Genomic DNA, 27836 nt, shown 5'->3' with positions numbered 1-27836 from the left:
CGCCTTGGGTGACCCTTCTGAGAGCACTAGGCTCTCGACGGTATAGCGATCAGCTTCTCAGACGTACACAAACTCTCTCGCCGCGTTAAGGCACCGTTTCTCGAGAGAGAGAATTTTATTTTATTATGTTTTATTATTTTATTATTTCCCTTCTACGTGACTTTACCAAAAGAACCAAGAAGATGAATTCTGCATACGAGGCCAGGGAGCTAACAACGCACCACGTATTGTAGCCTTGCCTGAATATCCATGATTTTTGAGTCCTTGATTTAACTTTGTCAGGGTTATCTCACCATTGTTTAATTGTAAATGGCTAAATTAACTCACAGCCAATACCAGTGACAATTATTTGAACTGGTCCTGGGCCTCGAGTACCTGGTGTGGTGTGTAAACATCATCACTGGAGAGACAAAGGCGGCCGGGCATGGCTTAACCTGACACCAAAACACCCGAGTGAAAATCTGAAATTTGAAATGGATAAATGAGAATTTTCGTGTACACGTGTATGAGATTGCTGCATTGGAACATAAGCTACAACACAATTGTAATACGAGCGTGAGTGAGGTTTAGCCACTCAGCTCTGGGCCAATCAGACGCCCGGAGTATTGGGGGCGTTGCCCAGTAATGTGGGCGTATAGGAAGGTCCGCCGCCCACCTCCGGTCCAATCGGATGCCCGGAAGATCAGGGGCGGAGCTTAAGGGCGGAGCCGGAGGGGCGCGAAGCGAAGGGCGTAATCTGGAAGGTTCCGAAAGGGCGTGGTGAAGGCTGGAGACAGGATGACGTGTGAGGGGAATATAAGGGGGATCCAGAAGAGACTCGTGGTCAGTTGGTGTAGTCACGGAGTGGGACCACGTTTGGTTGTGGGACCACGTTTGGTTGTGGGCCATCTCCTGCGCCATCAGCCACGTGGCTGGAGACGACTCCAAGCACACCGTCAGCCAACGGAGTGCGGGAGCAGGAGGAAGTGCAACTGACGGAAAGGGCGCGCAGGGCGCGCAAGAGAGACAGGCAGTCCACTGTCTGGATCGGCGGAGTGTGAGCGGCATAACAAGAATTAACCAGAGACGGAGACCAAGCTGTGTGTCGTCAACATCTTTTATTACACAATTAAGACGCAAGACAGGTCTTGTAAATTATGGTTTATATTCAACAAAATCAAAATGAACACGTGTCTTTTTCATGTTGGCGTTCTGAAAATTTAAACGCAAAAAATTGAGAAATCGATTTAAAATTTCCACCACTATCTGAAAGCGATTATATACAATTCCTTTCAGATTATTCATCAAACTAGTGGGCCTGTGGCCACATTTTAGGTATTAAATTGTTCCCTGTTGTACTTATTTGATTACAGTTGTTTTATATCATGCTTTCACTTCCTTACTTCAACAGCTAAAAAAAAGATTGACTTAAAGCTTTCGTGACTGCAGGAATTCATATTCTTTGGGTCTTTCAGTAAAGTCATATATATAGGTTCAAAAATGTAAAAGTAAATTTATTAATGATTAATAAAAAAAAATATTTAAAAATAATTTATTTTACATTTTTTTTACCTATCTTCGTTACTTTACCGAAAGACCCAAATAATATTTAAACAGCGAGGTTCATGGATTGAAAGCCTCACCCACCACTCTAGGCCCCACCCCTTCCCTTGTAGGCCCCGCCTCCTCCAGACGTAGGCCTCGGCAAGGTAAGGTATTAGCTAAAAAGTAAAAACAAAGAGCTTACCTTTACCCTTCCTTTTACCTTACCACAATACAAGCACTATACCCTACCTTTTACCCTTTAGCAGGTAAGGTAAAAAGCAACGAGCCTACCTTTACCCTACCTTTTACCCTTACCCCATACAAATTACCCAATTACAGGGTAATTATTGGGGTACTACACATGAAAAAGGTTTATAACGGTAAATGCTAGGTAGAGCGCTATATTCATATAGAATACTCTCGATGATTCCAATTTTACACGCTTGTTGTTGTCATTGTTGTCATTGTTCTCGTTGTCGTCGTCGTCGTATCCTCAAATCTTGTAACTCAATTTTAACCCACTTCCCAATGTGGTATCGACTGCAAACTTAGTATACCAATGTCATACTGATGACATTACTATATTCTATCAAAAACATTTTTTTATATATTTTTTAACATGTTTTTATATGTTATGTTTCGGATTGGGTCTAATTGTCCACGCTCAACTGACGTTGGCTCTAAATGACCACGGCCCCTTACGTTATGGCAAGCTTCGGGACCACTTCGTCGTGGAATTCTGCCATTACGAATACGGTACATATCATTAAAGCGTGTTATTTAAAAATATTCTTATTTAAGTTCTACATATACCAATTGCTGCTGGAATACACTGGTTTGCAAGGAATATGAGATAATTGACTTAAATGTTATATATATTTAAATATTTGTCAATGAAACAAAATTCTGCCAATTCGTGTATTAATGAATATACACCATTCAGCAAACACAATTGTAAATGTTAAACTAGTTCCCAGAAAGAAAAAAAAACCTACGTGAATAATGGAGATATTCCCTTTGTTTTCTTGGTCACCGTTATAATCTCATTGTTGTCACCGCATTAAGCAATACTGCCGCTCTGAAAACTACAGCCAGTCGGTAGGGCCCTAATGCTATTCCTCGCAGAACCCCATCATGTATCCCCTTTATCCATACAAGATTACCCAGCACGTCCCTTACCACGGCACACTACTGCACCTCTTTAGCCCTCAAAACCAATTCTGGTTGACAGCCAGCCCTATTTTTCACAGAAGCAGTATTCAGCAATACTATTTGAACGTACATTGCGTCTAAATACAAGACCATCTCAGGATGATGTACAAGGCAGCCATATGAAGGTAAACAGTACGCACAAAATTAACATCGAATAACATAAAAAAATAAATCACGACTTGGGCAGATGGATCAGTGGCCATGAATACGTCACGCAGACGCCATGCCACGCAACCTGTATCCCCACACTCTTGATGAACGTACTGTGAATTTGTTTATGATATCCTTTTACTCGCGATTCCTAGACCACACAACCCGAGTCTTCGGGGTGAGGCGCAGTCCTTGCTGAATGAAACGCCCAAACACGTGGAACATTCTCACGCATTTGATGGATGGAAATTCAATGCTGCATTTGGCAGTGGTGCCTTAGTTGAATTAACTCACGTTTGTCAAGAACGTTATCTTAAAATGGTCCTTCTTCATAGCACATACATAGAGAAGCCAGAGAGACAGTAGACAAAAGTTGAAGACTGTTCTCAATACCACGGGGCAGAACAAAACACCCACACTCAATGGGACATTTCCACACTGATTGAAGGCAATTGAATAATGTATGTAGATACATCGCAAGTTACCAATTTAAGTAATTTGCATAAAATCTATGAAAACTAATACAAATACGAGGCACATGTTAACAGATTAAACAGAAGGATACATTGACAACATTGCAGGCCAGTGTTTCAGATCATGCGAGTGCACGCTGTTAGTGGAGAACATCTGCATGGTAGGATTCACTGTGTGCCACCTGCAGAAGCCAAGACCCAGATTGGATTACAAGAGGCTGGTGATCGGACGGAACTTACTCGATAATCCCTGATATACAAGTAGAAACGTGCGGATTAAATAACGCAGGGTGCGTCGTTGGGTTGGAGGTTGTGGGCATTTTAGCACCAGCCCCACACCTGTGAAATCAAGTTGTGGGTAGAGACAGTGGCCGATTGGCTGGAACCTACCGGAGGTTTCCAAACTTGGATAGGGTTCCAGGGGCGGGGGGGGGGCTCATTAGAAGCATAACATGGTTAAGGTTAAGAGGCAGAGTCTCCTTAAACAGGTTTAAGGGGCACAGAGTGAGCCCAGTCTGGGGTGTGAACTCCATCAACATGGAATGTTGGGCCAACGTTGATCCATCGGTTAGAGCCACACGCCAATGCTGGCCTCCCGTTTAATGGTTATTGGGAAGAGGGAAGCTCTGCATTGAGACAATATTTAGAAGTGTAGTAGTGGGTTGTTTCACCGCTGAGGTTGTATATTTTTAGACTTGTTGACATTCGCCTGTAGTTACAGTAGTTTAGTACATGTGTCTTTATAATTAGATATATTTTCTAGCATAGTGTTAGTTTTTGAAAAAAAATTTGGCTTTTATATTGCGGACTGCAAATTAAGCTTCGTTTGGACAATATATTTACCTCCTCCATCCACCAAAATGCGACTGATTTGTATTTGTATCTGAATATGGAAAACTGGTGAATGTGGAAGGATGCATCGTTGTTAGGACACAAGCAATTGATAATAGGATTCCGCATTAAAGAATTATGCAAAATCCGTCATCCTCTGGAGGCGTTGGCACCTGTCTAATGACTTTCACTCTATTCGGGTTCCAGATGCAGTCTTCCTCCAGCCCACTGGGTACCATCCCACAGTTGGGTGGCACCCACGCGGTGTTGTAGCCTTCATCATGCCACGTCTTCTGCAAAGGGTGGCCTTGTCTGTCGATCTTCTTCACTTTTCCCACACGCACTTCGACCTGCAGAACCACCCTCTCGTGATGCGGTAGGTTTAACGGGTACCTACTGGCCTTTTTAATGTCCCGGCTCACGTACACCCCGGGGCCCAGCATGCCATCAGTGGACTGTTTGAAGCCCTTCGCGATGATGGCTCTGGCCCCATCCTCGCTGGTGCCGTGGAACATGGTGTACACGTTGTCGTTCTGCGGGGTTGCGCCTCCTGCAAGCTGCATGTCTGTACGGTAGACCCTCTCGCGAAAGATCTACCGGCATAGAAAGCACGATCACACATTTATATAACTGTAAACAAGTCACGTGAAACGTATTTGTTTTAAAGTTCTCTATGACTTTAATGGTGATAATAACAATACACAGCTCTTTACCAAGACTGCTGGGATGAAGGCCTCATCACACTGTGTCCGCCCCCTCCTGTGAAAATTTCCTGACTTGTTTGGGAAGTTGGGATTGTGGTCTGGGATGTGACATTGGACTAATTTATTTGTTGTAATTACTTTTATGTTGTTTGTGCACATCTTAATTTGTGTATTCATTTGTGCACACATTAATTTGTTCATTGATGTTGGATTTTGCTTGGTAGTTAGGTTTTATTTGCTTGGTAATGGCTGTATATGAGATTTGGTCCTGATAGATAGCATTATTCATGCTATTAGCAGGCGCTGGCTTCCTTCCTCTGCTCTGGCGACGGTGTCAGGCCGGTGGTGGCCCACGACACGCGGGGTCGTCGAGCTTCACCTGGAGTCGGGGTGTTACAAATGTAGCCCAAAGCGGGTGGTAAACGCCATCTAAGGCTAAACGTGCTTCATTTTAAGGGTGTGAGTGTTTGGGAACGGTGTATAGGCTTAGGTGTGTCCAGATAGAGGGGTCCCGTTTCTGTAAGATATTGTGAGTGCACCCTGGTGTTCTAGAGATATGCTACTGCGTGAGAAGCTGGCAGGGTGGCTTATCTACAAGTAAACCCGTAAAACAAAGTTTTTCACTATAAATCCTTTATATGCGTGGCATCGGGACGGCTAGATTCCTCTCGTCCTCTGGCTTGAGATGGCTGCCACCTATGGGTCAGATGATTGTCTGGCAGCATTAAGCAATTGGTAATGAAAAAAAAAATTCCCCCTAAACAGTGTAAAATTTTGGAAAAATTTGATTCAGGAAAATTAATTGTCACGCACAACGAGTCTGTGTGCAAAATGTCAGCTCGATTGGATCACGGGAAGTGGGTTAAAAAACGACCGAAAGATTTGCACGGTCCTCAGCAAGCAAGTGAACTTAATATAAAGGATTTAAAAAATGAAGGCAGACCAAACCCTATTGGATTGTCTCAGATGCGCATGGTATTGATTGCTCTCGCTAGACTTGACGCACAATATACGCCGGAGTGACCTGGCTGACCGAAATTAGAATGGTGACGCCCATGAAGGTGAACCTGTGAACAGCAGACAAGAGCCAAAGCGCCGCCGCCACGTGCTCCGTCTTCCATAACTGCCCTCGGATTAAATATTCTGCTGTTTTCCAGTTACATCTCTCCAAAATATATCTCCATTTGGTTTGAGTAATTCTCTTCTTGACCACAGTTATTTTCTGTTTGCGAAACATAGACCCCCCCCCCCCCCTTTAAAGGAGCATCTGCACCAGTCTTAAACATTCATACATACGTGGTTTAACCCAGCTGGATTGTGTGAGGAGCTCACAGATCTTTAAAAGTTGTGGACACAGTCCCATCAGTGAGCTCCTTCGACAGGCTAGGCTGCGTTGGCTAGGTCCCGTAACCCGCATGCCCAGCCATCGTATGCCAAGCGGGCTAAATGCGCGCTGCATGGGTTAGAGAAGAGATAGGGTTGATGCAGTACAGAAACATGTGGAGCTGATTGGACTTGCTGATGACTCATATCAGCGGTGTCAATATCGGCCCACAACAATATTTTATCTACCGTGCGGATAAACAGTTTGAGGTCAGTCATTTCAGTCAATACATAATACCTGGGTTTGTCCCGTGAACTCCTGCAAGCAGGGATCCTTCGACACTTCATGCGGCCCTTAAAGTGAACCTCGCCAGGCATGCGCTGTGGTTATGTCTCTGCCACCTATTGGCCAATGGTGGCTGTTTGTTCTGGACATGCATTGAAGGAACGATGCCCGTTATCTTTGGGAACTTAGTTTGTTTCAATCTCGGTTTGTTTCAATCTCGGTTCTGTGTTTTTTACGGCTTTGTTTTCAGTTCAGCTTTTGGACCGCAACGTCATTTCCGAAAACGGTACCATTTTCGTTGGTTTCACTTGATTAATTTGGTTGTTATATTTGTTTACTCTTGCCCAATTTATTTAATTTTAATTATTGTTATGATATGGTGATAGCAACTGCAGTCAATTGTATACGTTATTTGGATACATTAAATGTTCATATTCTATATACAGGGCAATATAGAGCAACATGCAGATAGTTGCTATTCTAAATTGATTTAAAATCTGAAATTAATGACTGCAATATGTAAGTATGAACTTATTTCGCACCATACGTAAATTACAGTACAACTAATACAGGGAAATAAAGTAATTTTAGCTCTAGAAACAAATGGCAGTCACAATTTTCTGCATCGGTTTAACTTCATTTCTACTTAATAAACATCCAGTACGTGTTGGGTGACTTTTGAGGGGCACCGTGGTGGCGATGTTAACTACCTCGCCTGGTATACAGGAGGTCGTGGGTTCGATCCCGACCCTGACGCCTGCTGCTGTATATTTTGCGTTCGCGTGTCTTTTTCGTCCGTGGTCACCTGGGTTTTTCTCCAGCCCCTCCGGGTTTTCCCTCGTTCATAAACGTGCGTTTACAGCATTTGGCTGCTATAAATGGTCACCACGATAAACGACTTCGTTGGGTGGTATAATTTATGATAGCAAGGTCGTTTCTAGAAAAAAAGCTATAGAGCTCAGTGGGGCTTGCTTGGTTTAAAAAAAAACAATTGTTCTAATTTTTAGAGTGCTGTATTAAAGGGTTTAACATATACATTTTTTAATAAACACGTTTTTGTACCAACTTTGGCAAACGAATAGCAAAACACTCACCAGTTGGATGTAGTGGCTGCTTCAGCTATCAACGGACGCTTGTGCAGAGGAGAATATGAGGAAGCTGCTGCAGTTTCAGTGCTTGTATGCAGGGACCTGGCACGGAACGACATTAAACAGTACAACCAGAAGAGGGGAAAACAAGTATTTTTAGCGACGAGATAAATATGGCAGTCACAATATTCTGAACCTCATTTCTACTTCATAGACATTCAATGCTGTTTGGGTGACTGAGGGGCACCGCGAGTTCGATCCCGACCCTGACGCCTGCTGCTGTATATTTGGAGTTTGCGTGTCTCTCTCTCTCATCATCATCACGGTGGCTAGGAGATGTTAACTACCTCGCGTGGTATACAGGAGGTCGTGGGTTCGATCCCGACCCTGACGCCTGCTGTGTATTTGGAATTTGCGTGTCTCTCTCTCATCATCATCACGGTGACTAGGAGATGTTAACTTCCTCGCCTGCTAGACAGGAGGTCGTGGGTTCGATCCCGACCCTGACGCCTGCTGCTGTATATTTGGAGTTTGCGTGTCTCTCTCTCATCATCATCACGGTGGCTAGGAGATGTTTACTACCTCGCCTGCTAGACAGGAGGTCGTGGGTTCGATCCCGACCCTGACGCCTGCTGCTGTATATTTGGAGTTTGCGTGTCTCTCTCTCCGTGGTCGCGTGGATTTTTCTCCCGGCCCCTCCGGGTTTTCTCTACACATTTTAGAAACGCGAGTTTACAGTATTTGGCTGCTATAAATGTCCACGTGATAAGTCACTTCTTTTGGGCTATAAATATTATTCGTGGTCAGGTCGCGTCTGAAAACGAGCTATGTAGCTCAGGTGGCCTTGGTAAAACACAAACTATATTGTTAAATACACACGTTTTTACCAACTTCGAGACTTGAAAAGCAAAACACTCACCAGTTGGGATGTACTTGCTGCTTCAGCTGCTGACGGGCGCTTGTGCAGAGGAGGAAATGAGGAAGCTGGTGCACTTTCAGCACTCCTTATATGCCGGAAACCTTGCGAGGCGGGAGGGGATTGCTTGTAACGTCACGAAAAGCATCATTTCCACGCAGAAGCGTAACAAGCCTGGGAGGCGCAGGGAATTCCGGGAAATTCCGCAGAATTCCTTTTGAAAAGCCATTGTTGAAATTGGCTGTCTTTTTTTTTCCCATTGCATGTGTTGGCTACGCTCTGGTAAACGCAGCATGAATGTTACAAATATAAACACACAATATATATCCTTTATATATCTACTTTCACCGCGTATAATGTCGATAAAAAATCACCTTTTAACATTTACTGTTAAACTACGTTGCCTTCTGGGAGTGCACAATATCAGTTGAGACAGGATTGGGCCGGTGCTGCTTACTGTACATTGTGTACTGCCAAAAGTCCTTACAATGTATGGGAATTGTCAAGCGTACTTGTTTATGTGGAGGGACAGACATGCAAAGGAGACGTGGTGTTTGCTTATGTATTTTGTTAGTCATTCTCCACGACAACACTAATGATGATTTTTTGTTGTTGAGTTATGTGTGAAGTCACAACACGCATTTATCCCGGGATCATGCTCATAACATTAAACCGTGGGTGAAGTCCCTTTAAGTCCAATAGAAAAATGGAAGTTGGCCACGTTATTTTATTATTAGAGTGTTACCATATAAGCTGTACTTTTGACCTTTATTTTTAAACAAGTATGTTCATTATGTAAGGGAATGCAATGTGTTCTCCTTGGGTATGTGGGTCATCTCTGGCCAATATCTGGTTTCCTCCAAACACAATACTGAAAAATATATATATATATAACAGTGCCCACATATCTGATATAGTTGCCCCTCTGTGATTAAGTCTAGAGACTCGTTTGAGTTATTTCCTGTAGAAACAACGAATACGATTAACGGTGGTGTTGGACTTGCCGGCAGCACTAGACATGAACAAACCAAGCAAAAGGCCGAGAGGCCTCAAGAAGATCAGCGGTTCCAGCTTCGTGACCAACAACATTGTGGGTGCGTCAAAGATCAGCTTTAAATTCGCATCCCAATAAACACAACAAGCTAAATCACGAAACATTAACAATGATACGTCACGTACTAAAGTGGCGAGACTTTGCGCATGTTGTTGTTGTTGTCGTCGTCTGTTTTTCCGGTTGTAGTCCAGTCGTGCCGTAGGCGTCATGCCATGAGGAAAGCGACGATTGGCACTCGCGCAGTGTGAAGACACCTCGCGTGCGTCGAGAACGGGGAGGCATGTCCCTCCGGTGGCTCGACCAGTGAAAAACAATCTATCTGGTATTGATACTATTTGGTTCTTTCGGTAAAGTCACGTAGTTAGAAATAAAATAAAACAATTCTAGATTTGAATTCTAAAAATAAAACAAATCACGACGTTTCGATCGCAACACAAGCGGTCGTCATCAGGCAAAGGAGTCAGCCTCTAAAGGCAAACTGTTTATAAGGGTTTGGGGATGGGAGTAGCCCAAGTGTAACAACAACACCAGAAGGCACGGTCGGTGCACGAGTGCCAATGCAGAAACAATGCCAATGCAGCAACAATGCAACTGAAGCAACAACGTCAATGCAGCAACAATGCCATACGCTGGGGATGCGCGGGGAAATTAATTCGGAAAAATAGACTAGTAGTCGGCAGATATGATGGAACAACCATAAACAGTTAAGGTTTTACCTGGTTAATAACATCCTTCCAATGATTGCTCAATTTGTATCCATCTTCTCGATTGAAGTTATGTCTATGTTTATATATCTGGATGACTTCATGAACCAACCTAACCACTACACTACCACTCCCCTGCGACACAACAACAACAAGCGCCATTCGCCACTTGGTGGCGGTGACATCACCACGGCGCTTGTGCCAGGCTAGGTGCACGTTGAGGCCACGTGAAGTGTCGAACACCCACTGGCAGGAGGTCACGGGGCAGACTGACTTAGATGACTGGCTGATGCACCATCTGTGCCCCCTACCGTGCCAATTTGCTGTGCTTTAGCCACCCAGCGCTCCGCTCGTTGTTGTGAGCGTCGCTCCTCCGCCCTCCATTGTTGTTGGAGGGCGACTGCCTCCAACTGCCCAGTAGCAGCAGCGTCTTTCACAAGCCTCATCCACAGAGGCCGATCATGACACCGCTAGTACCAGTCATCGGCAAGTCCACTCAGCTCCACATCCTCCTGTACCAAATCACTCCATCTCTTTAGCCCCCCCCATCGGGCCGAACAAAAGCTGTTTAGGCATGCGGTGGCTGGGCATGCGGGCTACATAACCCAGCCAATGCAGCTTTGCCTGCCGGAGGAGCTCACGGATTGGACTTTGTCCAGATCTTTCAAGGATTTGTGAGCTCCTCACACAATCCAGCCTGGTTAAACCCAGGATGGATCGTAGTCAGGCCAGCCTAATTGTTTCTAACCGGCGAAGATTGTCCATTAGTGGGGGTTCCACATTTCACAAGCAAAGACCGTGGCCAAGAAGGCCCGAAGCTCCGTGTGGAGCGACATACCAGATAGCTTCCACACAGCATTATACAGCCAATGAAAAGATAATGCTGCTCGACTAATTCTGAGTGAGATCTCTGCTGTCAAACCGGAGCTGGTCATGAGCACACTTCTCAGATATGGAAAACTCTATACTTTCTCCACAACTGCCCCATCACCAATTGCGAGTTGTGGGGTTGAGTATCTGATGGTACAAAATACCCAAGCAGGTGCTCAGTTTTGGAGGGGCTCATATAGAGGGCCCACCTCTTGGTGGCACGCTCCAGGTTCAGCAGCAGCACCTCAAACTCCTAAGTGAGCAGCAATCACCAGATCATCAGAATACATAACATGGTTGACCAATACGGAGCCATCCTTTGACCGCACCTGGCATTGATTAGCCTACCATTGTATCTGTACCAGATGGAAATTCCTCCGGTATAGCCACCAAAGGCTTCACGAACTACGTGGTCGAAAAGGATCTTTAATGTGGGAGGACATCCCTGTAACACCACAAGGTGAACAGGGAATGGCTTCGACTCCCAGCCACGTAGTTTTACACGGGCCTGCTCACCATCATGATTGTCCTTCATGATTGTAAGCAGAGAGTCAGGGACTCTGAAAGCACAATCAACCCACAGCCCAGGCCTACTGATGGTATCTATAGACCTTGACCTGGTCAATAAACCAAAGATGTTGGTCCTGTTGGAATTCCCTATACCTCTGCTGTAGTAGACGGACAGAAAATATGGCATCTGTGCAGGACCCCCCACATTGGGGCTCCGCAAGCCTCTCCTCAGCGTGCCTGGCAAGGCGATGTTGAATAATCCGTGCTCTCGGACCTTTCCCGGCACATTGAGGAGGGAGATGCCACTGCACAGTGTACACACACACCCAGGTGACTACACTCGTTGAGACACGGAGACACAGACATGGAGAGAGACGAGGAACCATCCTTTTCCGTAAGTGAGCAGCCACGTGCCTCGCCACAGTACACCTACAGCACAATTAATCAAACGTTATTTTGAGTTGTAAAATTAGGCATAACTCATTGTAAGTGTAACTTCGGAATGTGCCACGAAATTTGCTATAAATGCTCACCACTAACTGCAAACGTAGTGGACTGCACATGGTTTAAGCAAAACCAAACATTTTACAAATGCATGCCTTAATAGCGTTTCCTTTCTTCTGGGAAATCGGTTTCAGTTTATTCTACGCAATGGAACTTCCTCATGGCACATTAATCTACTGCTTTCAATCATTTCGGTTCATTGTGGTTATTATAATTGCTGATGATTAGATTATTATAATTGTATAAAGGACATTGTTCTGCCTCACGGCTGGTGTTTTGCCTCACGGCAGATGTGGGGGTGTGAGTACACAGGAATTTCCCGTTTTTTTATGCTGAGTTTGGTCACGTGACCGGGTAGTTCCGATTTGACAGCCTTTCAGCCACGAGGCTGTGGGTCCGCCATTACACAGAGTTCAAGATGGCGGCACACATCGCGTCCCAGTGAAGCCAGCTGTAATTGTACATTGTGGGACTTTAAGAAGCATTGTCTGTAAGTTCGTTTATGTTCTTGTAATGCTGGGAATGCTGTTATAATGTTATAATGATCGTTATAATGCTGTAAATGCCTTTATAATGCTGTGAAATTGTTATGATAAATATGAGGCCTAGTTAACAACGAAGCCTGCAACTTTCCTTATTGTGAATGTTAATTTTAATTTAATAAGTCGAGTCAAACTTGTACCCAAGTAACTATTGCGATATTGAGAGCAAGGTTGACGAAATATCTCATCCACAATTTAGTGTTATGTGCAGTACTGTACATCTGGGGTGCAGTGTGATGATTACACGATGTGCCTTCATTTAACACAGTAGCTTATTCTCTTGTATAGCTATTCAGTACTAATATAGGTGGCTGGTCGATCCAGCATCTATTGTTGAGTTCAGGTTATCTAAGGCAATGTTATGATGATGTAGTGCTCATTCATTGTATTGATATTACCAAGTATTAACATATGCTGTATTTGTGCTGTGTTTTTCCATCCGTTTTACCAATTCAATAAATTATGTTTGGAGTCGGATGTTCACCCTCGCTCTGAGGGTTTATTGGATGCGAGGTTAACTACTCGGATAGCGGTGCAACGCAGCGCACAGCGAGGCCGAGACATACATCGTTATTGCAACTACAGTCAGTTAACTATACGTATTATTTAAACACCGTAAATTAGAATATGCTCTAAAGAACACTTTGGAGCAATGAAATTATCAATTAATTAAATCTCAACCATTGCATGAAAATAATATTTTTTAATACCAATATACGAATGGCAGGCCAAATGTCACGCGTAGTTTGGAACTCATTTCTACTTCATCAACATTCGTTGCTGGCTGGGTGACCGTTAAACAATGGATGATTAAAGATTGTAGTGCGGGATAATTAACGCACACTTTTACCAACGCTGACAATGTTGCAATAGCAAGCCACTCGCCACCAGTTGGATGCAGTTGCTGGTTCGGCTGCCAACGGGATGGTTCTTCTTGGTTCTTTCGGTAAAGTCACGTAGAAGGGAAGTAATAAAATAATAAAAATAAAACATAATAAAACAATTCTCACGACGTTTCGGCCACAACGCAAGCAGCCGTCCTCAGGTGAAAACCAGGTCCGTCGAGGCAACAGAGTCTGAATGAAACAGCACAAGAGCTTGGAGCATATATATAAGCTGGGCGCATTGACAAAGGAATTTGCATATCAAAAGGAATTTTGCATATTTATGGGAAATGCAGGAATGTGATTAGTACTGCATATGCATGTGCATTATGCAGGATTAACAGCATCAAAGGGAGCTGCAGTTACTGCTGCTGCACCAGTTGCTGCTGCCGCTGCAGTTTCTGCTGCTGCTGCAGTTGCTGCTGCTGCTGCAGTTGCTGCTGCTGCTGCACTTGCTGCTGCTGCTGCACTTGCTGCTGCTGCTGCACTTGCTGCTGCTGCTGCACTTGCTGCTGCTGCTGCAGTTGCTGCCTTATCCATTTTAATATAACACTATGTATTATTCTACCCACCCTAATGTGTATCATACTGCTATATGTTTACTGTACAATTACGACACCATACATTACTCTGCACACTGCACCATGCCAGTGAGTGGAACGTGGTCTGAAAGTCACCGTAAACGTGAACACAATCAGTTAAGATCCGAAATGGTTTATTACGTCCTTCCAATGATTGCTAAGCCAGAATCCATCTTCTCGGTTGAAATTGTCTCTGTGTTTGTATATGTGGATCGCCTCATGAACGAATCTCTCATGATAGCCAGATGGCTTGCAGAGAACCTCTGTCTTGGAGAAGTCAATGTCATGTGAGCCCACTGAATTGTAACAGTGATCTGCCACGGCTGAGGTGTTTGTCCTACCGTGTTTCAGGTCTGCCTTATGTTCACGGATGCGGTCCGAGACATGTCGTTTGGTTTCTCCAATGTAACTGCTACCACAGAGGCAACTTAGTTTGTAGACGCCAGGGTACTGTATGTCTGGAACCACATCTTTTACAGACGGGACCAGATCACGGATTTTATGTACTGTGTTGAATCGGACCTGGATCTTGTGTTTAATCAGGATTTTGGAGATCTTTTTTGTGACCCCAGCAATGTAGGGTAAGGTGATTGTCTTGAAAGGCTCCTCAACAGGATCCTTCTTGATGGTTGGAGTGATGGCTTTGCGGATTGTGTAGTCGGAGTAACCATTAGCCTTAAGAGCTTGGCGTACGTGTTTGAGTTCACTGGAAATGTGTTCATGGTCGGAGATGCATTGGGCTCTATGATATAGAGTCTTGATGAGGGAATTCTTCTGGGATGGATGGTGGTGGGAATCCGGTTTTAGATAAGCATCCGTGTGGGTGGCTTTCCTGTAGACAGAGTGGCTCATTGAACCATCAGGTCTCCTTTTGATTAGGACATCCAAAAAGGGTAGCTTGCCATCATTTTCGACTTCCATGGTGAATCTGATGGCTGGGTGTATGGAATTGATGTGGTCGAGAAATTGGTCTAGAGCAGGCCGGCCATGTGGCCAGATGACAAAAGTGTCGTCTACGTACCTCTTCCATAAGGTCGGGCGTAGAGTGGCAGTCTGGATGGCGTCCGTCTCAAATTTCTCCATGAAGATGTTGGCTACAACCGGAGATAGCGGAGAGCCCATTGGGGTGCCCTCAATTTGCTTGTAGAAGGTTCCATTCCAGGTGAAGTATGTATTGGTTAAGTAGTGTCTCCCCAGGGGGGGTACCCCAGCATTCAGTCCTTGATGAACCAAGTCTTCAATGATTGCGATAGTGTCAGGCACAGGCACCTTGGTGAACAAGGAAACCACATCAAAACTGACAAGCAGGTCGTCTGGGGACAGGGCAATCCCCTTGATTGTCGATACCAGGTCAGTAGAGTTTAGTACTGCAGAGGTGGTTTTTCCAGTGAAAGGCCGTAGGATTTCGGACAAAAAACGAGCCAGTTTGTAAGTGGGGGAGTTGATAGTAGAGACAATGGGACGAAGAGGTGTATCTTCTTTATGTATCTTTGGCAAGCCGTACAATCTTGGTGGCCTGGCTGCAGAAGGTTTCAACGAGAACTGTTTGGTCTGATCAATTAATGCGGTTGAAGCAGAAATGATGTTGTTGGTTTTGGAGACGAGGCTGTTGGTGGGGTCTCTTTTTATTTTTGTATAGCTGCCATCGTTGAGTAGTTCTTGAATTTTGTTGTTGTATTCTATTTTGTCCATGATGACAGTGGCATTGCCTTTGTCGGCTGAGAGGATGACAATGTCATCCCTCTTTTTTAATTGAGCTAATTCAAAACGCTCATCTTTGCTGATGTTGCTAGCTGGCATCTTAGCGTTTTTTAGGGTTACAGAGATTTCAGATCTTGCTACGTCTGCAGCGATGTGACTCAAGCCCTTGAGAGCTACATCTACTCGAGCAATTATGTCATTAACTGGTATGTGTCTAGGTGTGACTGCAAAGTTTAGTCCTTTAGCTAAAACGGATTTCAAACCTTCAGAAATAGGACTGTTACTGCGATTAATTACGACTTTGTTAACATCTAGCTTTTTCACCTGAGGACGGCTGCTTGCGTTGTGGCCGAAACGTCGTGAGAATTGTTTTATTATGTTTTATTTTTATTATTTTATTACTTCCCTTCTACGTGACTTTACCGAAAGAACCAAGAAGATGAATCCCTGCAGTCACGAAAGCTTTAAATCGAAATTTAACGGGATGGTTGTTCAGCGGAGGTGAAGACGCTGGTGTGGTGTATGCTTTCAAACCCTCCTTGTGGCACTATGCAGGGACCTCGTGCAGACATTTTTTTACGGTGATTGCATTCGTATCGAGCGTGGTGGTTGGGGGGAGGGGTTGTACGTCATCGAACTATTATCAGGAACGGCATCATTTCTGAGAAACACTGCTTCACGTTCGCGATAAGCACGGCGCAGGCAGAGCGTTTCTTGTACAAGCTCCTGTACAAGCCCCTGTGTGCATCCACTGTTGGACGAGGGGCCTCGCGTGGGGTCATTTGACCATACTTCACCCACGATAGAGTTGGTGAAGGCGGGGAGCGTAGACGTGGCAGCAAGTGAAGAGAGGCAGTTTGTTTTGCTGCAGTGCCCTCGACTGCTCTCCGGCAACCTCTTTGTGCCTGGTGGTTGCTCCCGCAGGCGCTGTCCAGGCTCAAAATCTGCTTGGCTTCCAATATTTGATGAGATCGTGTGCATTCTGGGTAATTTGTTTGTAGACCACATCTTTATGGCACTTCCCTTCCATCACTTTCGAAAAGGTTTTATGCACCAAATTGGAGCCGGCGTTGGGCGATGCGAACGGGTTTGGTGCAGGTGATTTTTATTTTTTGAAACGGGGAATCGTGCAGTCATGCTTCGTCCACTAGGGGCGTTGGGGCGCTGCCCCCACCAAGCAGCTGGAGATGAGAAATGTTTTTGTAATAAAAATACTTTTCTATGAATGTTTTGTTGTATTCTTTAGAAAAATATAATTCTTTCAACGTGAATTACCTAATGAAGATAACATTAAGTTGTCCACATTAGAAAACCGCTGCAACACCACAGTCTGTGCCTCGGAGTGGTCTCGGGGCGGTCTCGGGGCGGCTGTGAAGGCGTCCGAGTGAGATTTCCCTTCATTCTTTGCGATGAGCTTCTAGCATTTTAGCCACGCTGTTTGAGACCCATTCAGGGCGGTGAAAACTTCACCCACGGCTGTAATGAGAGACGATGTCACGACGCTGGGGATGCACTGTGAACGTGTAGCAACTCACGTCTTTTGGCAGTGCTAAAGGGGTTGTGTAGTGTGGACATGAGTCATGAGGACAGCATTTGAGTGCTTTGTTGTTTTGTTTGCGTATTTTTTACAAATGCATACCGTTGGTAGATAAGTCGGTTGTATGACTTTCACGGGAAGGCCAAAAACATGACGAGTTTTTTTCTTAATTAGAACACCGTCTTTTCAGAGGTCACTCACAACAGTCCCACTTGGTGTAATTGTCACGAGCCGCCACTGGAATTATGGGTAGAATTAAATTGACCAATGGGAATTGTGAGACGAGCATTTCAACGCAAATAAACAATCGAAATAATTTCTCGGCACCTAAAAGTTGAGAGTTAATTACATTGTGAATACTCTTTGGTTCTTTCGGTAAAGTCACGTAGGTAGGAAAATAATTGATCACGACGTTTCGATAGCAACACAAGCTATTGTCCTCAGGTGAAACAATGCAGCAGGCGGACTGCTGAGGCAAGAGGAAATGTAGCGAGAGAGCTACTGCCACCAGAGGTTATATTCGTGTGTGGTGGCTACACCCAAGGGTAAGTGGGCGGGGTCAGGGATGGAATTTGTAAGTAAATGTAAGGCTAGCAAACAGAAGGCGAGCAAACGTCAGCTAATCCGAGGGGGAGGGAGGGGCTGCTATAAAAAGTCGCCAGACGACGTTGGCAGGTCAAGAGTGCACGCCACGGCTGCCAATACATGATCGCGACTCCGAGGGGACTTGGGGAAGTTTAGTGAAACACCAGGCAGGGGGAAGTTTGGGGATTTCCCTGCCAACATTGTTATGGGAGGGAATGCAGAATATATTTTAACTTGTTGCTTTTTACACAAAGGGGCAAAACGTTCAAATATTTAATTCTCAGATTTATTATTGTGATTTCACCCGAATTAATGAAACTTAATTAAATACATGCCTCTTGAACCGAACACTTCATGGCTTAACCTAACACCAAAAACCCCGAGAATCTGCAAGACCACCCTCTTCCATGTCCCTCTTGGGTATACATGCTGTTATCGCCTTATAGCACTTGCATATTTGTTACGAAATAAGGAATGAGACGACAGACTCCCCCATCGCATTTCTTATTTCATTTCAATTTGACACGAGACGAACCCCCCTTATAAGATCCATCGCTTTGAGGCCGAATGGACTCTCTCCCTGCATCCACATTGAAATATCGACGACTTTCTCTATCCTCCTCCCTCGCACTTGTCTTGCCCAACTCAAGCCAACTATCTACCAACGCGTATCAGTTTTCACTGCAGTTTAACTTTTCTGTTTGGACCGAGCGAGCACGTTGTGTGTGTTGCAGTGGTGAAATCTAGAAGTGGTCTTATTTACCCAATAATTAACATCCGGTATTGTTAGACCTGCCAACATGTGAGATTAATTCAGAGTTGCTGGTGGCTGATTACGGTTCAGGCTGCCCTACCATTATGGGAATATCTGTGACGGTACTTCAGGCTTTGGACCGTACTCGTGAAAGCAAAGCAAATGAGATGATATTCTTGGGTCTGTCGGTAAAGTCATGTAGATAGGTTCAAAGAAAATAATCTAAAATATTATTTTCCTTTTTCCTGAAGACGACCACCTGCATTGCGATTGAAACGTCGTAGTTTTCTGTCATTTTTGGTTATTTTCTTTGAACTTATCTACGTGACTTTACCGAAAGATCCAAGAATATGAATTCCTGCAGTCACGAAGTCAAATGAGATCAGTCTTACACTTCACCGATATGCCTTATGTGCCCTTATCCCTGTATACAAACATACTGTTACAGTTTTTTTTTTATATTTTACGAGGTAAGACCCACTGAGCGATAAAGCTCTTTATCAGAAGCGACCTGGCAAAATTATAGCACAACGAAGCGGCTGATTACGTGGAAATTTATAGCAGCCAGATACCCGAAACACACGTTTCTCAATGTGGAAGGAAAACTGGAGGAACCAGAAAAAACATCCATGCGACCACGGAGAGAGACAAGCAAACTCCAAATATACATGCGTTAAAGTCAGGACCCACAAACTCCCGCATACCAGGCCAGGAAGTTAACAACTCGCAACGTCTTGTAGCCTTGCCTGAATATCCATGATTTTTGAGTCCATGATTGAACTTTGTCAGGGTTTTCTCACCCTTGTTTAATTGTAAATGGCTAAATTAGCTCACAGCAAATACCAGTGTAATAAAAGACTCCGTAAGGCGATGCTGGTCTCCGTTTGTCTTTTATTCAGATTCTTCTCCGCACCCCCACTGGCCTCCTCTCGGACCAGTGTCGTCTCGCGCGTTCCCCGCGCACGCTCCCTCTCACGTACCACGCACGCTCTCTCTCTCGCGTGCTACGCACGCTCTCTCTCTCGCGTGCCCCGCACGCTCCTCCGTTAGCTCCTCTATTCCCGCACTCCGCTTGCCGACGGCGTGCTGAGGTCCTTCGGCCACGTGGCCGATGGCGCGGATCTTTCCTCACCACCCAACGTGGCTCAGCCTCTTAACTTCCCCGACTGCACCGATCTTTTCCGGGCTCCCACTCATATACATTCCCCCCACGTGACCCTGACTCCTCCCCTTCCGGATCGTCAGATCCGGCCTTCCCATACTACCCCGCTGGCTCCGCCCCCATTCACCTCGCCTCCCATTGGAGCCGAGGTGAACGGTGGCCCCTCCCACACGCCCCGAAGACCAAGCTCCGCCCCCCAATGCCCCGGGCCGGGGGATTGGACCAGAGGCCAGCAACAACCCCATTTACGCTCGCATTACACCAGTGACAATTATTTGAACCGGTCCTGGGCCTCATGAGTACCTGGTGTGGTGTGTAAACATCGCCACTGGAGAGACAAAGGCGGCTGGGTATGGCTTAACCTGACACCAAAACACCCGAGTGAAAAAAAGACGCCAGACAGGTCTTGTAAATTATGGTTCATATTCAACAAAATCAAAACGAACACGTTCTGAAAATAAAACGCAAAAAATGGAGAAATCGATTACAAATTTCCACCACTGTATCTGAAAGCGATTATATACAATTCCTTTCAGATTATTCATTAAACTAGTGGGCCTGTGGCCACATTTGAGGTATTAAATGGTTCCCTGTTATACTTATTTGATTAGAGTTGTATTATGTCATGCTCACTTCCTTACTTCAACAGCGAGATATTTCTTTTTGACTTAAAGCATTCTTGACTGCAGGAATTCATATTCTTTGGGTCTTTCAGTAAAGTCACGTAGATAGGTTCAAAAATGTAAAAGTACATTTATTAATGATTAATAAAAAATTTATTTAAAAAATCCTTCATTTAAATTTGTTTTAACCTATCTTCGTTTCTTTACCGAAAGACCCAATTAATATTAAACAGCGAGGTTCATGGATTGACAGCCTCACCCACCACTCTAGGCCCCACCCCTTCCCTTGTAGGCCCCGCCTCCTCCAGACGCACGTTTTGTCTTTTGTCACGGATTTTTAAAGGCAGTGCCACTTTCCCTGTTCCCCGCCAAGCTGGTCTGAGCGAGATAACGTGAGCGTGGTCGTGGTGCGGTTTGCAGAAAGGTGGGGTGGGGGGGGGTATAGTCTATTTTATTGTCAAAATATATACAAACCTAATGTTGTGGTACATCGGTGCGTATTTTTGTTATCTACACGCTTTTTAGTAACTGTGTTGTTGTATCCTCAAATCTTGTAACTCAATTTTAACTCACTTCCCAACGTGGTATCGACTGCAAACTTGGTATACGTATGTCATACTGATGACAATACTATATTATATCATGAAAATTTCATATTTTTAAACGTTCTTTTTTATATGTTATGTTTCGGCTTGGGTCTACAGTAATTGTCCACGCTCAACTGACGTTGGCTCTAAATGACCACGGCCCTTTACGTTATGGCAAGCTTCGGGGCCACTTCGTCGTGGAATTCTGCCATTACGAATACGGTACATATCATTAAATCGTGTTTTTTTTAAGTTATTTAAAAATATATTTAAGTTCTACATATATCAATTGCTGCTGAAATACACTGGTTTGCAAGGAATATGAGATAATTGACTTAAATGCTATATATATTTAAATATTTGTCAATGAAACAAATTCTGCCAATTCGTGTATTAATGAATATGCACCATTCAGCAAACACAATTGTAAATGTTAAACTAGTTCCCAGAAAGAAAAAAACCCCACATGAATGATGCAGATATTCCCTTTGTTTTCTTGGTCACCGTTATAATCTCATTGTTGACACCGCATTACGCAATACTGCCACTCTGAAAACTACAGCCAGCCGGTAGGGCCCTAATGCTATCCCTCGCAGAACCCCATCATGTATCCCCTTTATCCACACAAGATTACCCAGCACGTCCCTTACCACGCACACTACTGCACCTCTTTAGCCCTCAAAACTAATTCTGGTTGACAGCCAGCCCTATTTTTCACAGAAGCAGTATTCAGCAATACTATTTGAACATACATTGCGTCTAAATACAAGACCATCTCAGGATGATGTACAAGGCAGCCATATGAAGGTAAACAGTACGCACAAAATTAACATCGAACAACATAAAAAAATAAACCACGACTTGGGCAGATGGATCAGCGGCCATGAATACGTCACGCAGACGCCATGCCACGCAACCTGTATCCCCACACTCTTGATGAACGTACTGTGAATTTGTTTATGATATCCTTTTACTCGCGATTCCTAGACCACACAACCCGAGTCTTCGGGGTGAGGCGCAGTCCTTGCTGAATGAAACGCCCAAACACGTGGAACATTCTCACGCATTTGATGGATGGAAATTCAATGCTGCATTTGGCAGTGGTGCGTAAGCTCAATTAACTCACGTTTGTCAAGAACGTGATCTTAAAATGGCTCTTCTTCATAGCACATACATAGCGAAGCCAGAGAGACAGTAGACAAAAGTTGAAGACTGTTCTCTATACCAAGGAGCCTGATGAGAATAAAACACCTACACTCAATGGGACATTTCCACACTGATTGAAGGCAATTGCTTAATGTATGTAGATACATCGCAAGTTACCCATTTAAGTAATTTGCATAAAATCTATAAAAACGAATACAAATACGAGGCACATGTTAACAGATTAAACAGAAGGATACATTGACAACATTGCAGGCCAGTGTTTCAGATCATGCGAGTGCACGCTGTTAGTGGAGAACATCTGCATGGTAGGATTCACTGTGTGCCACCTGCAGAAGCCAAGACCCAGATTGGATTACAAGAGGCCGGTGATCGGACGGAACTTATTCAATAATCCCTGATATACAAGTAGATACGTGCGGATTAAATAACGCAGGGTGCGTCGTTGGGTTGGAGGTTGTGGGCATTTTAGCACCAGCCCCACACCTGCGAAATCAATTTTTCGATTTTAAGCTTTCGTGACTGCAGGGATTCATCTTCTTGGTTCTTCACCTGAGGACAGCTGCTTGCGTTGTGTCCGAAACGTCGTGAGAATTCTTTTATTACGTTTATTTTTATTATTTTATTATTTCCCTTCTATGTAACTTTACCGAAAGAACCAAGAAGCTGTGAAATCAAGTTTGAAGTTGTGGGTAGAGACAGTGGCCGATTGGCTAGAACCTTCCAGAGGTTTCCAAACTTGGATAGGGTTCCATGGTGGGGGGGGGGGGGGGGGCTCATTAGAAGCATAAGATGGTTAAGGTTAAGAGGCAGAGTCTCCTTAAACAGGTTTAAGGGGCACAGAGTGAGCCCAGTCTGGGGTGTGAACTCCATCAACATGGAACGTTGGGCCAATGTTGGACCAACGTTGATCCATCGGTTAGAGCCACACGCCAATGCTGGCCTCCCTTGAATGGTTACTGGGAAGAGGGAAGCTCTGCATTGAGACAATATTTAGAAGTGTACTCGTGCGTAGTAGTGGGTTGTTTCAACGCTGAGGTTTTATATTTTTAGACTCGTTGACATTTCCCTGTAGTTACAGTAGTTTAGTACATGTGTCTTTATAATTAGATATATTTTCAAGCATAGTGTTAGTTTTTGGAAAAAAAGTTAGGCTTGTATATTGCAGACTGTAAATTAAGCTTCGTTTGGACAACATATTTACCTCCTCCATCCACCAAAATGCGACTAATTTGTATTTGTATCTGAATATGGAAGACTGGTGAATGTGGAAAGATGCATCGTTGTTAGGACACAAGCAATTGATAATAGGATTCCGTGTCACATAATTACGCAAACTCCGTCATCCTCTGGAGGCGTTGGCACCCGTCTAATGACCTTCACTCTCTTCGGGTTCCAGATGCAGTCTTCCTCCAGCCCACTGGATACCATCCCACAGTTGGGTGGCACCCACGCGGTGTTGTAGCCTTTATCATGCCACGTCTTCTGCAACGGGTGGCCTTGTCTGTCGATCTTCTTCACTCTTCCCACACGCACTTCGACCTGCAGAACCACCCTCTCGTGACGCGGTAGGTCTAACGGGTACCTACTGGCCTTATTAATGTCCCGGCTCACGTACACCCCGGGGCCCAGCATGCCATCAGTGGACTGTTTGAAGCCCTTCGCGATGATGGCTCTGGCCCCATCCTCGCTGGTGCCGTGGAACATGGTGTACACGCTGCCGTTCTGCGGGGTTGCGCCTGCTGCAAGCTGCATGTCTGTACATGAGACCCTCACGCGAAACATCTACGGGCATAGAAAGCACAATCATACACTTGTATAACTGTAAACAAGTCACGTGAAACGTATTTGTTTAAAAGTTCTCTATGGCTTTAATGGTGATAATAACAATACACAGCTCTTTATCAAGACACTGCTGGGATGAAGGCCTTACCACACTGTGTCCGCCCCCTCCTGTGAAAATTTCCTGACTTGTTTGGGAAGTTGGGATTGTGGTCTGGGATGTGACATTGGACTAATTTATTTGTTGTAATTACTTTAATGTTGTTTGTGCACATCTTAATTTGTGTTTTCATTTGTGCACACATTAATTTGTTCATTGATGTTGGATTTTGCTTGGTAGTTAGGTTTCATTTGCTTGGTAGTGGCTGTATATGAGATTTGGTCCTGATAGATAGCATTATTCATGCTATTAGCAGGCGCTGGCTCCCTTCCTCTGCTCTGGCGACGGTGTCAGGCCGGTGGTGGCCCACGACACGCGGGGTGGTCGAGCTTCACCTGGAGTCGGGGTGTTACAAATGTAGTCCAAAACAGGTGGTTAACGCCATCTAAGGCTAAACGTGCTTTATTTTAAGGGTGTGAGTGTTTGGGAACGGTGTAGGCTTAGGTGTGTCCGGATAGAGGGGTCCCGTTTCTGTAAGATATTGTGAGTGCACCCTAGTGTTCTAGAGATATGCTACTGCGTGAGAAACTGGCAGGGTGGCTTATCTAATAATGAAGGCAAACCAAACCCTATTGGATTGTCTCAGATGCGCATGGTCTTGATTGCTCTCGCTAGACTTGACGCACAATATACGCCGGAGTGACCTGGCTGACCGAAAATAGAATGGTGACGCCGATGAAAGTGAACCTGTGAACAGCAGACAAGAGCCAAAGCGCCGCCGCCACGTGCTCCGTCTTCCATAACTGCCCTCGGATTAAATATTCTGCTGTTTTCCAGTTACGTCTTTCTAAAATATATCTCCATTTGGTTTGAGGAATTCTCTTCTTGACCACAGTTATTTTCTGTTTGCCAAACATAGACCCCCCCCCATTTGAAGGAGCATCTGCACCAGTATTAAACATTCAGGCAGTCCTATGTGGTTTAACCCAGCTGGATTGTGTGAGGAGCTCAGATCTTTAAAAGTTGTGGACATAGTCCCATCGGTGAGCTCCTTCGACAGGCTAGGCTGTCGAGTCATCATATGCCAAGGGAGCTAAATGGGCGGTGCATGGATTAGAGAATAGATAGGGTTGATGCAGTACAGAAGCATGAAGCATGTGGATCTGATTGACTTGCTGATGACTCGTATCAGCGGTGTCAATATCGGCCCACAACAATATTTGATCTACCGTACGGATAAACAGTTTGAAGTGGCAGAGTGGGGAGCACATCGGTCAGTCATTTCAGTCAATACATAATACCTGGGTTTGTCCCGTGAACTTCTGCAAGCAGGGATCCTTCGACACTTCATGCGGCCCTTAAAGTGAACCTCGCCAGGCATGCGTTGTGGTTATGTCTCTGCCACCTAGTGGCCAATGGTGGCTGTTTGTTCTGGACATGCATTGAAGGAACGATGCCCGTTATATTTGGGAACTTTGTTTCAATCTAGGTTCTGTGTTTTTTGTGGCTTTGTTTTCAGTTCAGCTTTTGGACCGCAACGTCATTTCCGAAAATGGTACCATTTTCGTTGGTTTCATTTAATTAATTTGATTATATTTGTTTACTTTTGCCCAATTTATTTAATTTTAATTATTGTTATGATATGGTGATATCAACTGCAGTCAATTGTATACGTTATTTGGATACATTAAATGTTAATATTCTATATACAGGGCAATATAGAGCAACATGCAGATCGTTGCTATTCTAAATTGATTTAAAATCTGAAATTAATGACTGCAATATGTAAGTATTAACTTATTTCGCACCATACGTAAATCACAGTACAACTAGTACGGGGAAATAAAGTAATTTTAGCTCGAGAAACAAATGGCAGTCACAATTTTCTGCATCGGTTTCACTTCATTTCTACTTAATAAACATCCAGTACGTGTTGGGTGACTTTTGAGGGGCACAGTGGTGGCGATGTTAACTACCTCGCCTGGTATACAGGAGGTCGTGGGTTCGACCCTGACCCTGACGCCTGCTGCTGTATATTTGGAGTTTGCGTGTCTCTCTCTCTCATCATCATCACGGTGGCTAGGAGATGTTAACTACCTCGCCTGGTATGCAGGAGGTCGTGGGTTCGACCCTGTGACGCCTGCTGCTGTATATTTGGCGTTTGTGTGTCTTTTTCGTCCGTGTTCGTGTGGGTTTTTCTCCAGCCCCTCCGGGTTTTCCCTCATTTATAAACGTGCGTTTACAGCATTTGGCTGCTATAAATGTTCACCACGATATACGACTTCATTGAGTGGTATAATTTGTGATAGCAAGGTCGTTTCTAGAAAATAGCTATAGAGCTCAGTGGGGCTTGCTTGGTTTAAAAAAAAACAAGTGTTCTAGTTTTTAGAGTGCTGTATTAAAGGGTTTAATATATATTTTTAAATAAACACGTTTTTGTACCAACTTTGGCAAACGAATAGCAAAACACTCACCAGTTGGATGTAGTTGCTGCTTCAGCTGTCAACAGACGCTTGTGCAGAGGAGAATATGAGGAAGCTGGTGCAGTTTCAGTGCTTGCAGGGACCTGGCACGGGACGACATTAAACAGTACAGCCAGTAGAGGGGAAAACAAGTATTTTTAGCTACGAGATAAAAATGGCTGTCACAATTTTCTAAACCTCATTTCTACTTCATAGACATTCAATGCTGTTTGGGTGACTGAGGGGCAACGCGGGTTCGATCCTGACCCTGACGCCTGCTGCTGTATATTTGGAGTTTGCGTGTCTCTCTCTCATCATCATCACGGTGGCTAGGAGATGTTAACTACCTCGCCTGGTATACAGGAGGTCGTGGGTTCGATCCCGATCCTGACGCCTGCTGCTGTATATTTGGAGTTTGCGTGTCTCTCTCTCTCATCATCATCACGGGGGCTAGGAGATGTTAACTACCTCGCCTGGTATACAGGAGGTCGTGGGTTCGATCCCGACCCTGACGCCTGCTGTGTATTTGGAATTTGCGTGTCTCTCTCTCTCATCATCATCACGGTGACTAGGATATGTTAACTTCCTCGCCTGCTAGACAGGAGGTCGTGGGTTCGATCCCGACCCTGACGCCTGCTGCTGTATCTTTGGAGTTTGCGTGTCTCTCTCTCATCATCATCACGGTGGCTAGGAGATGTTAACTACCTCGCCTGGTATACAGGAGGTCGTGGGTTCGATCCCGATCCTGACGCCTGCTGCTGTATATTTGGAGTTTGCGTGTCTCTCTCTCATCATCATCACGGTGGCTAGGAGATGTTTACTACCTCGCCTGCTAGACAGGAGGTCGTGGGTTCGATTCCGACCCTGACGCCTGCTGCTGTATAGTTGGAGTTTGCGTGTCTTTCTCCCCGTGGTCGCGTGGATTTTTCTCCCGGCCCCTCCGGGTTTTCCCTACACATTTTAGAAACGCGAGTTTACAGTATTTGGCTGCTATAAATGTCCACGTGATAAGTCACTTCTTTTGGGCTATAAATATTATTCGTGGTCAGGTCGCGTCTGAAAACGAGCTATGTAGCTCAGGTGGCCTTGGTAAAACACAAACTATATTGTTAAATACACACGTTTTTACCAACTTCGAGACTTGAAAAGCAAAACACTCACCAGTTGGGATGTACTTGCTGCTTCTGCTGCTGACGGGCGCTTGTGCAGATGAGGAAATGAGG

The 27836-nt window shown here is 44.7% G+C and overlaps 1 protein-coding gene across 1 annotated transcript; it reads right to left on the bottom strand.

The window, feature by feature from the left end:
- Window positions 1–1087: 1087 nt before the first annotated feature.
- Window positions 1088–27836, bottom strand: LOC133350137 (uncharacterized). Its single transcript, XM_061564164.1, has 5 exons — window positions 27775–27836; window positions 26626–26717; window positions 23594–24054; window positions 5901–5961; window positions 1088–4783 (listed from the first exon to the last, which is right to left on the bottom strand). The coding sequence occupies exons 3-5, from the start codon at window positions 24052–24054 to the stop codon at window positions 4319–4321; spliced, it is 987 nt and encodes a 328-aa protein (XP_061420148.1). The 5' UTR covers window positions 26626–26717; window positions 27775–27836; the 3' UTR covers window positions 1088–4318.

Source organism: Lethenteron reissneri, chromosome 32, assembly GCF_015708825.2.
Source record: "Lethenteron reissneri isolate LAM-NWPU_2019-01 chromosome 32, ASM1570882v1, whole genome shotgun sequence".
NCBI lineage: Eukaryota > Metazoa > Chordata > Hyperoartia > Petromyzontiformes > Petromyzontidae > Lethenteron > Lethenteron reissneri.
This window is presented reverse-complemented; position numbering and strand designations above follow the sequence as displayed.